The sequence below is a fragment of the Pleurodeles waltl genome, chromosome 8, assembly GCF_031143425.1.
Source record: "Pleurodeles waltl isolate 20211129_DDA chromosome 8, aPleWal1.hap1.20221129, whole genome shotgun sequence".
NCBI classification, from domain to species: Eukaryota; Metazoa; Chordata; class Amphibia; order Caudata; family Salamandridae; genus Pleurodeles; species Pleurodeles waltl.
This window is the reverse complement of record NC_090447.1, coordinates 744413954-744429832: the sequence shown is the minus strand read 5'-3', so window position 1 is coordinate 744429832 and position 15879 is coordinate 744413954. Positions and strand designations below refer to the sequence as shown.

At 48.6% G+C, this 15879-nt stretch overlaps 1 protein-coding gene across 1 annotated transcript in view; it reads left to right on the top strand.

Annotated features, from left to right (window-relative positions):
• F7 (coagulation factor VII) overlaps positions 1–15879 on the top strand; it is a 195809-nt gene that overhangs the window by 38541 nt on the left and 141389 nt on the right. The window contains exons 3-4 of the mRNA XM_069204956.1: positions 14413–14437; positions 14547–14660. Coding sequence (XP_069061057.1) covers positions 14413–14437; positions 14547–14660 — 139 coding nt within the window. The remainder of the gene's footprint in view (positions 1–14412; positions 14438–14546; positions 14661–15879) is intronic.

The following is a 15879-nucleotide window of genomic DNA, read 5'->3' as shown; positions in this document are numbered from 1 at the left end:
TCTGGCCAAGATGCACCACGAAGCTGAAAAACCTGTCTTCTATGCTTCCACTCCTCTTTTTTTTGTTTTTGTGCTGAATGTGAACTGATATCATTGAAGAACGAGATAAAGAAGGCTTCAAGGCACGGAACAATGCAACTGTTTTTGTTGCAGGATGTCCGAGGTGCTGTTCCATCTCTGTGGCTATTGCTTAGATTTATGCGGCTGCATCAACCCCAAACGAGCATCACTGTGGCCAACTTGAGTCGCCTGACTATAAATGGTTGTGTTACTGACAATGATGCAACAGCCCCCACTGTCCAACTAGACGAAGTCCACCCTATTTAAGATTGACTTGCACTCTTTTTTGGACTGTTTTAGCACCAGCTCAATAAAGAGCCCCAATGGACAGTGATCGTAGCAGGCACATCTGGCATGTGGGATGCTGAGTGTGATTTGAGGGTCAGAGTGCCAGGGGTGCCATATTTATCTCGGGAAAGTGCTCTGAGGGGAATCACATGGTTAATAGCCATTGGGCTACTAGGTCCCCTCCTAACTAGTGGCAAAGATTCTGAAATGTGTGTCATCTGCCTATCCAGGCGTGCTACATTCTTGCCCCTTTCAAGGTGGCACAATCCTTCCTCAGTTGATAGGAGCATGATTGGTTACCATAGAGGTGTGGCTACCAGAGGGCTCAATGCTCATGGAAGAACTGATTTGGGGCAAGTTTTCCCTCCTTGACCTTGCTTCCACTTTGTCTGCAGGAACAAAAGGCATCCTAATCAGGGGTGTTGATGGTATTTCCATGAGCGGCCGCTACAAATCGCAAAGGGGTGCAGAGGATGAGTGTGTGTGGGGGGGGAGTGTTACAGGGTGGGGGGGAATAAAATATAAATGTACCTTTCCCGGCCTGCCGGCCGCCTTGCACTCCTCATCTGATGGTGTGCCAGCAATCCTTGGGACACCAGCACAGGCTCCCCACGCAATCCTGGATAGAATTGATCCTGTCAAATAGGCGGCCTTTATTGTATTGTCAGGGGAGTGGGCCTAATCATACTGCACTATGAATACGTTCTCTGGGAGATCAGGCGGAGGTTCAGTTCCAGGCACCATATTCGGAATAGGAGCCTCTAAGCAAAGGCACTGTGGTAACAGTACATTGTGCATGAAAGGTTGGTTCATCAGGTGATTACAGGTGTAGAGGGCTTTGTGAGGCTGCACATTGGCAAATTCACTGGAGAGACACTACCTCTGCACATGTTAGATGAGTTAAAGAGGGAGTCAGAGACTCCTGGACCTCTACAGTGGCCCAAGCCCATCCTAGGGAATTGGTGCCCTAGCACACATTAGGACGTGTACATATGAAAAAGTATAACTCGGTTTAACCAGATCTGAGGGTGGAAATCCATCTATAATGAGGCAGAGAATATAGTTCAGTGCCTCCTGAGGAAGCTCAGGTGTGAACTGAAGACAGCAATGGAGCAGCAAAGTGATGCCATCTGAGAAAGAACTGAGTGTATCTATTGTAACACACTGCTACCTGATGTGGTGAACATATCTGAGGTAGAGTGACTCCAAAAGTTGGCCTAAGCTTTGTTGCTTGGTGATCTGAGGTAGCTGGGTGGTTTGTGGAATGTTATGGCAATGTGTACTGGAAAGCTGGAATTTGATCGGTTAATAGTAGTTTTGCTATTCCTGGTTAGAAAAAAAGTTTCTGTTCTCACCAGGAAATCTTGAGGGCTTATTTACAAGCCCCTTGTGCTGCCAGTGTGTCATTTTTTATGACGCTCCGGGCATCACAGAGTGCAGACCCATATCTAAGAGGCCACCCAAAGCCACTTTGCATGGATTTTTATGGCCTCACAGATATGGTGTACGAAAACGCAGCAAAAGTCACTGCGTTGTCTTACACTGCGTCAAGGAGCATTCCATGGGTATTGCAGTAGGTTTGCCCTCGCAACACTCATGCCTTTTGAGGCATTCCCAGATTTACAAAGGTCTGTAAACCTGGGAATGCGTCAAAACTGTTCGTATCCCCAGGAGAAGCGTAACGAGGAGAAATATCTGTATTTCCCCTCATTTTTTCCTCCTTATATCTGTGCTGCAGAATACAGAAAACATAGAAAGAGGATAAAGCCCCCATGGATTGTTTTTGTGGAGGAAGCGTGCTCCTTCCTACACAAAAGCAATCCTGCCAACAATGCTGACACCCTTGCTCTGTGGTGCAAGGGTGTCTGTGTTGGCGCTGGGCAGCAAATTGTGCACTGGCTCTGGCTGAAAGGACAGGAATGTGTTTTATCTTGTAAATACGATGCATTCCTGCACTTGCAAATTGGCATATGGCAGCACAGCAAAAAGACTTGTGCATTGTCCTACTCCAGTTCATTGTAAATATGCCCCTTGGTGTTTTTAGTTTCTCAGAATATTACCTGAATCTCTGAATGTACGAGGAAAGTAAATGAAGAGATGCAGCTAAGTAATAAGGAGACTGATGAAAACTTGGCTGGGGTAGGAGATTGTGTAGAAGAGAATGAGAAGGTTTTCTAGTTATTATAAACAGTTTGTAATGAATAGGGAGTGTTGATGTTCTTAAAAGTTTTGTGTATCCTGGGTTGTTGCTGTAAAGTGAGGATGTATAGAGGCTTGGGTGATGTGAGGAAGTGGGATGAACATGTAGCATGCGACGTGAATGGGTAGGAATGCTGGATTTGGATGTATGATGGAACAACTCATGCACCAACCACGCATGTCTGAACAATGTGGTAGGAACAATGACCATGTTGTTTCCATTAATGCCTTTACCACACAAGCCTTTACAACGATTTTTTGTTGTAAAGGCATGCCTAGTAAAGGCATGTGTAGAACACCATGCGTGGTTTTCACATGCCACCCCCCTACTCGCCCTATAAACACAACTAACCCACCCTCCCCACATGCCCTAAAAATACAACTACCCCTCCCCTAAAACAACCGACCCACACCCCCAAAAATGAATCTACCCCACCCCTAAAAACAAAATTACCCTGCCCCTAAAAACCTGACCCCCACCTGCCCTAAATACAAAAATACCCCCACCCCTAAATACCCGCCCGCCACCCGCCACCCGCCATAAATCCAAAAATTACCCCGACCTCGCCCTGAAAACCATATTACCCTGACCCCCACCTCTGCCCTAAAAACAAAACTACCCCAACCACCCCAACCCTTAAAAAAATAACCAAACCACCTTGACCCCTAAAAACTACCCCCAACCCTCCCCCAGCCCCACTTTCCTGACCGCATCCTACACCCTAAAAACAAAATTACCCCGATCCCCCACCCCTAAAAACCTGAACCCCCACCTGCTTTAAATGCAAAATTACCCCAACCCCTCCACCCCTTCAAATCCAATCCACCCACCTGCCCTAAATACAAAATTACCCCGAACCCCCACCCACCCTAAATGCAAAATTACCCCACCACTAAAAACAAAATTAGCCTGACACCCCACCCCTAAAAACCCACCCCACATGCCCTAAATACAAAACAACCCCAACCCCCACTCTTGCCCTGAAAACAAAATTACCCCGACCCTTCACCCCCACCCTAAAAACAAAACTAACCTAAAAACGTCCTCCCCGCCCCACTAACCTGGCTGCGTCCTCTCCCGATACTGACTCCCTTTTTCTCTGCCTTAACCACGCATGTGCGTTGTTCAGCACATGTGTGTTTAAGGCAGAGAAAAAGGGAGGCTTAATGCAAGCGTGGTTCCGCTTGCGTCAAGAGCATTGTCATGGTTCCGGCATTATTGTTCCGGACGTTTCCCCTGGATTTTGGTATATTGGACATTGGTATGATAATGCTAGTAATATTCCCCAGGGAACCTTATATTCTTTATACTTCAATGTGGTGCTTGAACTCTTGATCATCTAAGTGTAATAAAATACTTATTTCAAAAAGGTAAATAATGAAATCGGCAGAGACCTCTGCTGGTGACTTCATGAATGAGCGACTCAAGTGTGGGATTAGTCAGAACAAGTCAGAGCTTTTTAGTGATGCTTGAGCAGAACTACCATGCAGTGGAGAAGATACTGGACATGCAGGTGAGACAATCAGAGCTAGGGGATACCATGAGGGTAGTCAGAAAGAGTGACCTGTTCAAAGGAACAATCTGAGAGTTTAGGCATTATGGGGGTCATTCTGACCCTGGCGGTCACCGACCGCCAGGGTCAACGACCACGGAAGCACCGCCAACAGGCTGGCGGTGCTTCCTGGGCCATTCTGACTGCGGCAGTAAAGCCGCGGTCAGAAAAGGGGAACTGGCGGTTTCCCGCCGGTTTACCCCTGGCCCAGGGAATCCTCCATGGCGGCGCTGCTTGCAGCACCGCCATGGGGATTCCGACCCCCTTCCCGCCATCCTGTTCCTGGCGTTTTTTACCACCAGGAACAGGATGGCGGGAACGGGTGTCGTGGGGCCCCTGGGGGCCCCTGCACTGCCCATGCCACTGGCATGGGCAGTGCAGGGGACCCCTAACAGGGCCCCACAAAGATTTTCAGTGTCTGCAAAGCAGCCACTGAAAATCGCGACGGGTGCCACTGCACCCGTCGCACCCCTGCAAATCCGCCGGCTCCATTCGGAGCCGGCTTCCTCTTTGCAGGGGCTTTCCCGCTGGGCCGGCGGGCGATCTTTTGGAGATCGCCCGCCGGCCCAGCGGGAAAGTTAGAATGACCGCCGCGGTCATTTGACCGCGGTGCGGTCTTTTGGCGGTTTCCGCTTTGACCCCCTATGTGTGGATACAATTGGTCAGCCTAACTCCCTATCACCAAGAGGAGATTCAAACAGTTAGTTAATTAAGCCAGTCATTAGAGGGAGGTTCTGTGCAGACATTTGTCAGAGGGGCAAGTAAACCATTGAAATGCAAGAAGGTTGTATGCCAAGAAACATCCTAGTTACTGATACCAAGGGGAGGGAACTAAAAGAGAGAGCTGCAGCTGTGCTACTCCTTGCAACTAGTGTGGAACGTTATTCTATATTGGGTGTTATCATGCAGTAATGGCATCCATAGAGATGTTTCTTTCAGCAGCTGAGACAGAAAGATGCATTTTTAACCAAGCCTTAAACAATAGGTTGTTTCACAGTCAGGGCATCCAGAGAGTGCATACGTAATAATGTCAGTTTTATACAGCTGAGTTTTAATCGGCGTTATTCTGCATTCCGTGGTACACTAATGAACAGAAGGAGATAAAAACATTCAGCTTGACTTTGCTTAGTAGGGCTACTTGCGGACCCGACACAGTAGTCCTGACTACCGTCCTCACCATCCAGTCTCATTATAACCCAGAGTCGATCCCGATTTCACCTCTGGCAGGACGATTGTCACCCACATCGTCCGTGTCAGATACCTCTTTGGCTGATGACCTTTGCAATCATGGATGGATGGATCCGCAGCCCAACTATCTCAGTCAAGGTGGACCCCGCTGGACTGTCTGGAAAGTACAGTGTTAAGCACTACAAAGTAAGTGATTTTGTTTGCTGTTAAGTTATGTGGTATCTCTGTAGGGTGAGAAAAAAACACCATACATGAGCGTTCCTACTGAAGGCAGCTCTGATATAAATGATATGTGCCTAAATACAATTCCCCCAGCATGTAACACAAGTAGAATTTATTCAATGTTTTGCTATCTCTCCCTTTCAACATGAAATGGCCACATATTTGTATACATCAGTTTAGCCACATTTCATTGTTCTGAACATGATAATAAGGGTGTGTGATAGTTGGATAGTTAAGAACGTACTATTGGCGTTACTGCATTTTTGACTGCAATACAGCTAATGTAGGCGAGTGGATTTTCACCTAATAGACACATTTTAACTGGCTGCGAATTTTAACTAAATTAATGAACTTTTAAAATGTAGGAAATGTAAATTTAAAGGATGGATTAAATACATTCTAGATTTTGTTTGCTAAGGCCTGTCATCGTTGGACGTGTGATTTGTAATAGTTTTGATTATACATTCATTTTTCTTCTACTACTATTTATTGGTGTTCTTGCTCTTTAAGATGTATTACAAGCCAGAAATGTAGTTTCTTTGGATATATAGACATTCACAGAAATTGATGAATCCATATACTATAGGCAGACTGAAGGATTCTTCTGTTTACTGGCAGACTACCATGTGCAGCTATGTTAACACCAAGAAAAGACTGCTAAAGACGCATTTGGTGATTTAAGTTTTTAAAAGGCAGGATATTTAATGGATAAGTGGCAGAGCTCTGTATTGTCAAAATCTGAATAATTAGTAGAGCTCTGTTGAATGTGTAAAAAATAGTACAGATGTTTACTCTCGCGAACCTGGGATGTGTCAAACTAGGCAATGGGAAATCTAGCAATTTTGAATCTGCATTGTAGCGCGAGCTCTATTTGCCACCAAAGTCCCTTCTACTAAACAGTGTTTGCTGGTTTCCCATAAAATGGTAGTTAATTTGGAATGATGGACCTGTGTTGAACTTTTCAACATAGGATTGCTTCAGACCGGGCGAGACTGCTATCACATACATCTCTTTTTGTGAGTGTGAAATTTACTCCTGTTCCTGCTTGCAAGAAGGTGGCACACTGTTCAGGAGGTCGGGGCTATGCGATAAGTCTTCTTAAGTTAGACGGTGTAGGACTGATTGAACTAGTGGGACTGCATAAGTGATCTGACTGAAATGTGAAGGCTACAGGTTTCTCTTCACCCAATCAATGGTCCATGCCGTACCTCAGCAGTTCTTCGATCATTGTATGTTCTCACATGACCTGGTCATCAAATGAAGTGCACAAGCTTGCTGCCAGCTGTCTGTAGTTCGAAGAACAAAAAATGACATCCTCTCTTGGACTCAGGCTCACCTGGCGCGTAATGACAGGACAATGAATCACAGAGTGTCCAGTGGACTGGCTGGTTTACAGACACCCCACTAATCTGTGATCAACATATCTCTTTCTTGACTGGCTTCTTTCAGAAGTCTGTTTATGTCTGTGGCAAGAAAGGCTGAACAAATCTGCTCATGACAATTTTATGTAAGTTTTTGCTTTTGTGCTCAACAAATGGTCATTTTCCCTTATAAAGAAGGGCCATACCACAGGCTGATACAGCCCTGCAATGCATAGGGCCACTAACCCTTCAGGGGGCTTCACCCCTTCTGGAGGCCCCCCAACCCCTTCAGGGCGGCACATATTCAGCCCAATGCCAATGAATATCTGTGAGATATTGGAGACTCAATGACCGCAGGGTTGGTGAGGGGCACATTAATTTGCGTTGTGCCACTAGTATAAGGGGCCATATTTATGGGCAATCAAGCAGCGCAACGCAGCAAGTCACAACGCACTTATGTCTTTGTCCCTGTACGTGTGCCATTTTGGCTGCTTATTACGAAGGTGTAAGGGTGCCTGCATAGTAAGGAGGGTTGTTTTTGTGCAGGAAGGGGCACCTTCCTGCACAGAAACAACTCCCTGAGGCATTTTCTTCTTGCACACACAGAAAGAGGAAAACTGGAGAAAAAAAGATGGTTCTCCTCGTTACTACTCACCTGGGAAAGCGTAGCATTTTTGCGCATTCCCAGGTCCACCACTTCTGGTAAATCTGGGAATGTGTCCAAATCCATGGATGTTGCATGGGAACGACCACGCAACACCCATGGAATGCCTCCCTGGGGCAGAGTAACGCAACACAGTGGTTTGCACTGCATTGCTTTGCTCCAGATTTATTAAGCCACTCAGGGCCACCCAAGTTAGCCTTGTGTGGCTTCATAAATTGCATTTTGTGTTTGCTTTGTGCATGCACCACTTTGCATGGTGCAAGAGCGACGCAACTTCACTTATAAATATGCCCCAAAGTCTACAGAAATAGGGAAACAAGAGCAATGTGATAATGTGAGCAGTCATTAACTGTGTGTCACATCAAGGGTTGATTACGTATGGGCAATAACTACACTTCTGGTGCTCCACTGGCAGACATTTCACTAACTAGATGCAGGTGAAACCTCTGGCTGGTAACCAGGGGTGCAAATCAGGAGGTACACTTCCTGATGCACTTCTCATGCCTAAGGGGACACTAATGTATGTATAATACTAGTGTATTATTGTTTTATTTTTTGCTTCCTCTTCTTAGGGCAGGGCTATTGCCGTCAGCAGCAGTGGTGGAGGGGAGGAGTAGTTCAAAGTGTGCATTGGTTTGGCCGACATGCACACTTAAAACTCTCCACCCGGGCTGTGTACCACAGCCAGGGTGAGGAACCAGTGCAGTCTCCCAGTCCCCCTCTGAGCGGCAATTCAGATTGGTTAGACCAATCTAGGGGCTTATCTCATGCTGGGTAACAGCATGAGGCATGCATGTGGATTGGAAGGGGAGAGAAGACACACAGAAGCACCAAGGGGGCAAGGAACATCGAAGCAACCTTCTTAAGGTAAGCAGTTTTATTTATTAATTAATTTTTTGGGGCGATAGCTCTTTCATATGCGTACAGCACGCCCTCCAGATGTCATCCGAAATATCCTCCCCCACATCAGCCGCCCACTTCACCCTAGCAGCCAACACCAGCCCTCCTCCTGCTCCTGTATACAGCCATACAATTTAGTGATAAGCTTCTTTGGTGACTGTACACTCCACAGCACCTCCAACGTGCGGCAGGTCGGCGGAATCTCAGGGAGACCAGGATATCGCGCACGCAGCATAGCGCACACCCGCAACACAAACAAGTGGTGTAGCGCTTTAGCAGGCCCATCCCCCAGTACCTCCCCCGGGGATATCAACCTCCCATCGACAAACCAGTCTTCTAAGGATAACAAGCCTGAAGCACAGAGAAAATTCCGCAGCTGCGAATCACGGAACAGCGCCTCATCAGCCACGGCCGCCACCGACATTGACGGCGCAAAAGGCACACGTACACCAGATCGCTTCAACAGGGCCGTCCAGGACCTAACGGTACAAGCCACCGTATCCACCCCCCAGGGGCGAGTCCTAAACAGGCTTCCCAGCACTCGCTCAAAACCATCCGGCCACACCGCATCACTCTCTGGGGCAAGATGAGGCAAATAACGAACCGGACAAATCCAGTAATACGCAAAGTAAGCCTGCGCACAATGATAATAGAACTCCAGATCAGGGGCCGCAAGTCCGCCCGCCTCAAACGGTAGCACCAATTTCGCCCATGCAATGCGAGGCTGACCTCCAGCCCAGACCAGGCGAATCAGAGCTGAACGGAGCCACTGCAAAAAAACAGCCGTAAGAACCAGAGGGAGATTAAGAAACAGGTAAAAAAAATGTGGGCAGTACCAGCATCTTTGCCACCGCAATCCGTCCGGTCAACGACAAGGGCAAGGAACACCACACCACAATTCTATCCTCCAACCAAGACATAGCTTTACCATAGTTGGCCAACCAGAGTGTCTCAACATCGCAACTCAGCCAAATTCCCAAATACCTAACCGGACCGTCCGCCCAGACAATAGGATATCGGGAACGACAAACCGCCGTTCCCGGCGAAAGAGGCAGCACCAAGGATTTGGACCAATTTATCCTTATTCCAGAAATTCCCCCAAACCGGACTATCTCATCCAGCAGCACGTCTAAATTGTGAACGGGGTCCTGCACATACAGCGCAACATCATCTGCATACATAGATATCAGGATTGACCTCTGACGAAACGGCAACCCCTTAACACTATGGTGCTGTCGCAAAAAAGCCACCAAAGGCTCCATCGCTATCGCAAAAAGCAACGGAGACAGAGGGCACCCCTGCTTGGTCCCGCGCGCCACTGGAAAGGGCTTCGACATGCAGCCATTCATCCGCAGACGGGCACCGGCTGCGAATATAACAAACGGATCCAATTCACAAAGCGCACACTCATCCCCACTCTCTCAAGAAGCTCAAACAGATATTGCCATGCCAATGAATCAAATGCCTTTGTAGCGTCTAAGAACCCTGCCACAGCCTCGTCATCAGTGGCGACTGAGCCAGCAACCGCGAAGAATGTGCGCAAATTGTGCGCCGTGGACCGTCCCGGAACAAATCCCGACTGATCTGGCAGCACCAGCTTCTTCATCCGCCGCTACAACCGTGCCGTTATCATTTTTGCCAATATTTTGTTGTCTATGTTAATCATAGAGAGCAGGCGATACGAATCGCAGCTATATGGATCCTTACCGGGCTTGAGAATCATAACGATAAGCACCTCGTGCAAAGAAACCGGAAGGACTCGATTTTGCAGGGCCTCAGCATTCACCTCCAACAAATGGGGCGCCAGGATATCAGCATATTCTTTATAAAGCGCAGGGGTCAGCCCATCCAGGCCGGGGGCCTTATCTCCCAGTAAACTGCGAATCGCAGCTTTAACCTCTTCCTCAGTGAACGGAGCGTCAAAATATTCCCTGTGCGCTCTATCAAACCAGAGCAGATAATCTCAGAAAAATAGTTCTGGGCCACCTCCTCAGACAGTTCAGCAGGAGCAGAATACAGATCCTTAAAAAAGGTTGTAAATACCTTCAGAACTGCAGCCGTACCAACCACACTCTCCCCTCCTAAGTCATTCATCTCAGACACATAGCTGCTGGCCCACGGCCTGCGGAGCATGTTCGCCAGTGTGCGCCCAGCCCTGTCGCCCTCTCCGTAGCGCCTTGCCCACGCAAACTTTCCCAAAAAAATGTATCTCCCTGAGAGAGTCCTCTTCATACGAGGATACTGCAGCCCGCAGAGGCGCCAGCGTATCGCCAGACCAATCCTTCACCAGACGAGACTCCAGTTCCGCTATCTGAACCTCTAGCTCAGCCAGCTCACATCGCAACGCCCGCAACACGCCATGTTGCTTCGAAATACATAGCCCATGAACGACCACCTTGAAAGCCTCCCAAACAATATCTCAGCGAATCTCCTCGCGAAACATCTCATCTCGGAGCACCCCCTGAGGCAACTGCCACATAAAAGCCCGCGCAGGCCCACCAGGCACCGCAAGCTCCAATTTAACCGGGGAATGGTCCGACAGCGTGCGAGCCAAATGATCGGCCGACCGGGTCCACAAAGCCACATCACGTGAACCCAGCCAACGGTCAAGACGCGACCAACTATTATGCAACTATTATGCACATAGTTAACGCATGTGCCCTCTCTCTCCACGTGTGCTTCATCCGCCACAAGACCACCAGCGTCGCATCTTCCATAATCACAGATAAAACACGGGCGGCGTCCGGATGCTGCACCCGAGCCACGCTCTCCCGATCAAGAATGGGGTCAAGAGTCACATTAAACTCCCCCTCAAACCACAGCCCCTCACCCAAATGACTCAGCCAATCGCCAGACCTCACTAAAAACTCTGAATCATCCAAGTTAGGTCCGTACACCGACACGAGTCGACACAGCCTGTCCAACAGCGTTCCACTGAGTAAGACATATCGCCCATGAGGGTCAACAATTATCCTATGAGTGCGCCACTGCAGCCCCTTGCAAATCAGAATCGCTACCCCCCTAGCATAACGCGAGTAGATGGAGCCGTGGCATTCCCCAATCCACCCTGCTTGTAGATAATGCAGAGTAGCCGCCACTAGGTGCGTCTCTTGTAACATGCATATATCTATATTCTGACGCTTAACACATGCCGACATAAGTCGCACTTTACGCCTGTCATTCAGACCTCGCACATTCCAAGTGAGGCAACGGATCAAAGTCACACCCACCCTAGTCATCCTCGCCTCTCACCAAAAACGTAGTGTAGCACTGCCACTCTCCCAGCCTGGCCAGCCTCACTCAACCACAGAGAACAGTAAAGAGGAATCAGAAAAACATAGTGCAACAAAGCCAGTAGACCCCCAACCACCACCCATGCCGACCCCCCAATCGGGCCAAAGCAGAAACCCACCCTCCATGAAGCACATATACCCAACCAAGCATAGAGACAGGACTCATTCAAAGGGCTGGAAGCTAGTCACCCAACCCTTCCTCCTAACCAGGACAGGTAAGGGCAGGCATAGAGCTCAAATGTAGGAGCATCGTCAGGACGGAAAAAAAAAAAGAAAAAAGTTCCACAGCAGGATGCAAGCGGCATACTCAAATGTCCATATAGGTATGTGACGCCCATGCCAGTCAATCATTATCACTTAGGGACTTGCGCTCCCCAGCGCGGTCATCCCGGGACACCACCACAGATTTCCGAGGAAGAACCTTGGCGAACTTCGCCGCAAACTTCGACTCGGTAAAAAATTGAAGGTTCCCACCATGTTGCACTTTCAATTTCGCTGGGTAAATGAGGGAGGATCTAGCATCTGTTTGGGACAGAGAGCGCTTTACCGTCAGGAACGCCCTGCGCGCAGCCTGCATGCCAGGAGTGTAATCCGGAAAGAAACTCAGTTCAGTATTCTTATAGATTACCGGCCGGCGTTCCCTAGCCAGTCGCAGAATCGCATCCCGATCCGGGTAATTCAGAAGCCGAATAATGATGGGGCACGGAGGTGTCCCAGGATGGGGCCGGGGACCCAGCGACCGATGCGCTCTCTCCACCACCAACAAGCGAGACAGCTGGCTGGGGAAAAGGTCAGAAAGCATTCCTTCCACAAAATCCTCCATTCTGCCCATATCCGTGGACTCTGGAAGTCCTACCATGTGTAGATTATTACGACGCAATCGAGCCTCCAAATCTTCGTTCTTAACCCGGATGACCTCCAGCACCCTCTCCATGTGCAACATATGGTCTTGCTACTCCTGCCGCGTATCCTTCAGCCCAGAAGTACGCATCTCCAACTGGTCGATACGAGAATGGTGATCATCCACCCGGGCTCTGATACGGTCGAGCTGCTCTGTTAAATGGTGAAGCTTCCCACCTATTCCAGCCAGACTAGTCTTCAAGTCCAGAAACATAGCTTTGACCGACACCTCCGAGGACCCCTCTCCTGTTGCCAGCTCCTCAGACTGAGCAGTAGGTGCTCCCCCTCTCTTCCGGCCCCCTTCAAAGGAGAGCTTTGCTTGTTTTTGTTCCGCCTTCCCCATTGCACAATCGGCAGCCCTCCACCAGCCACTCACCGCCAATACCGGCAAGCAACCTGGCAACCAAGGCCAGCTGCGCCGTCCGCCTCCACAGGCACCACCAGTCGCCCCTCGCCGACCAGCCGCCTCCGGCACCAGTCACTCGTGTTCCGCCTCCTATATGGATCCAGACCCAGGCCAAGCTACCTCACCAAGGGCAAGCAGCCAGCCACACAACGGCTTCACCTGCCAGTCACAGCTTCACAGCCTGTGCAGCCAATTCACCTCACCCGCAACAGGCAGCCGGTCCCTCTTCAGCTCCGCCGGCACAGGCGTCCGCCACAATCCACCACCACCTCCTGTCAGCTACCAGGCCGTCAGCCTCCACGTCTAGGCCACACAGCAGCCCACGCCACAGGCCCCACTGCACTGGGGGCCCAGCGACCATCCACAGCAGGGAATCGTCACACCTCCAGTGGCCTGCGCATCCAGCTACACCCCCAGGCCTCCAGGCCCAGAAGTCTCCAGCGGCCCCAGCTCCAAAAGTCTGCAGCCCTCGCCTTTCGCTGTGTCCTTCACTCCTGGACGCAGGCCAGCAGCACGGCAAACACCAGGCCGACAGACCAGGGAACCCGAGAGCCAGGGTGCCGCGGTCTGACCCGACCGCCGATCGGCCCCCGACACGACCAGCGCCCCTCCACAACCAGGCTGCGCGGCGCCCAGCCCCCCGCCAGGAGCCCAGCAAAGGCCACGGGAACAACGGGGGGAACCACGGCCCGAATTGACCGCCGATCCGGCCCCCCGCATAACCCCCCCAGGCTGATGGCAGTGCCGCAAGCGACGACGCCCCCTCCAGCACGGCGCAAGCCAACAAGGCCCGCAATGCACGTCCGCGGCCCCCGGTCCGCCGCGCCATGAGGCCCGCCGCCTTCACCGCCCGGCCTCATGGCCCCGCCGTGGCTACCAACTCGCCTCGACTGCAGCTAGGGCGGCACCCCCCCGCTGCACTAGCAGCCAGAAAACTCTGTCCTGACAGGAGAAATGGTTGAAAAGGCCCCCTGCCTCAGCAGAGCCTCACAATGTGGCAGCCATCTTGCTGGCTAGCTATCTCCGCCCCCCAAAGCTACTCCGGTTTAAAAAAAAAAAAATCTACTCCATTTAATTTCAATGCAATACTTTATTTTTATTCCATCTGGTTTCAGTGAACAGTGAATGACGTGTACTAATATTGTCTGAATTGTCAAAGCATTCAAACTGTATAGATTAATAAGGAGAACTTCGAAGGGAGAAAATGAATGCCTAAGCATTTCCATTGACTCAATGGATCCCCTCAAAAAAGTCGTCATATCTGAGTATTCTAGTCTTGTGAAATTCGATTCGTATTTGAGCATTATGAATATACATTATTTACGTGTATTGTGTGCTGTATTGTGTATATATATAACAACGTCCCTTTGTTTTTCAGATGCAATTCTGGAATGTATACACAGGTATGGAACTCTGAAACTTGTCAAGTAATATATTATTGTCAAATGAAACTAATGTTCTCATATATTTGTTCCAATGTGCATTGTAACATTGAGAGTTTACTGTTTCTAGACGCAGACCAGTGTGCATCCAATCCCTGTCAAAATGGTGGACGATGTGATGATCAGCACCAGTCCTATGTGTGCCAGTGTGCTGAAGGTTATGAAGGACGAAACTGTGAGCAAGGTCAGATGGGGCCGATGTCTCAACGTCTTTCCATAGAAATTAATAAATTAATAACCTAGGGCAGTGGGTCCACGAAACCTCCTCAGGGGGTCCGCGACTGCTTACAAAATTTAATAATATTAACAGATTAATTCCCCAGCTTTCAGTAATGACTCATTGGGGGGGGTCCCCGTATTCCAATAATGATTCAGTGGGGGTTCCTGGGTTCCAGAACTGACAAAGTGGGAGTTCACAGAGGTAAAAAGGTTGGGAACCGCTGATATAGAGCATTCTTGTAATAACACATTTCAAATGGTATGTCCAAGCTTACCCAAAAAAGGCCAAAAAGCAACGTCATTTGCTAAAGTCTTACCCTACAAGTATTTCATACATTATGGATAGACAGATGAATAGATGAATACACTCTGATCAAGGAACCAATTTGAGGATACGTTGATCAAACAGATGTTGTAAATAGAAGAGATAAAGGCATTTCACAAAATACAACAGGATATCCAAGTAGCATATCTATAAATTTATGATTCATATAACCCTTAATTACAGTGATCCCAGAAGTTATTGGAAATAGGTGCAGCAATTACAGCACCAATCTTGCATATTGAGGAGAAAATTAACTGAAAGGCAAATGTTAATCCAGTACTATAGATAGGGAGCTGGTTAAGTTACAAAATATTTTGCAGGCATTCTTTTCTACCAATTGGAGAAGACATAGTTGCAAGAAAGTAAGCCAAACTGTAATATAGAAACGCAACTGCAACATTTCATGTACGTTAGGAGAAGTTAAGATCTGAACGCTGAACAAGCGGATACTGACATGCTGACCACTGGCAGTCACTTTAGCGTAAAACGAGGGAGCCTGCAGAGGAATTGCCAGAATCTAAAGAGAATGACTCAAATGGTGGTTTCGAGAGCCGGTTTTAGGAGCTCACAACTCCAGTCTTTTGTAGAATAGAAGTAGTTCTTTCTGCCTTACCTCATATGGTAGAAAAGGGCATTGGTGAATTACAAACATACCATACCTAGGAATAATAGAACTCCCCAATGCTCCACAAATTATCTTAGTAAGAAGTGATTATCAAAAGAAAAGCTAGTAAAAAGGTGACTCCTAAATATGTCAGGTTGTCTGAGTAATACGCATTGACAGAATAAAAGGTTAAAGTGATCTTATTGTTAGATATTGAAATAAGGTAAACACTAATGTTTAAAAACTAAAACAACT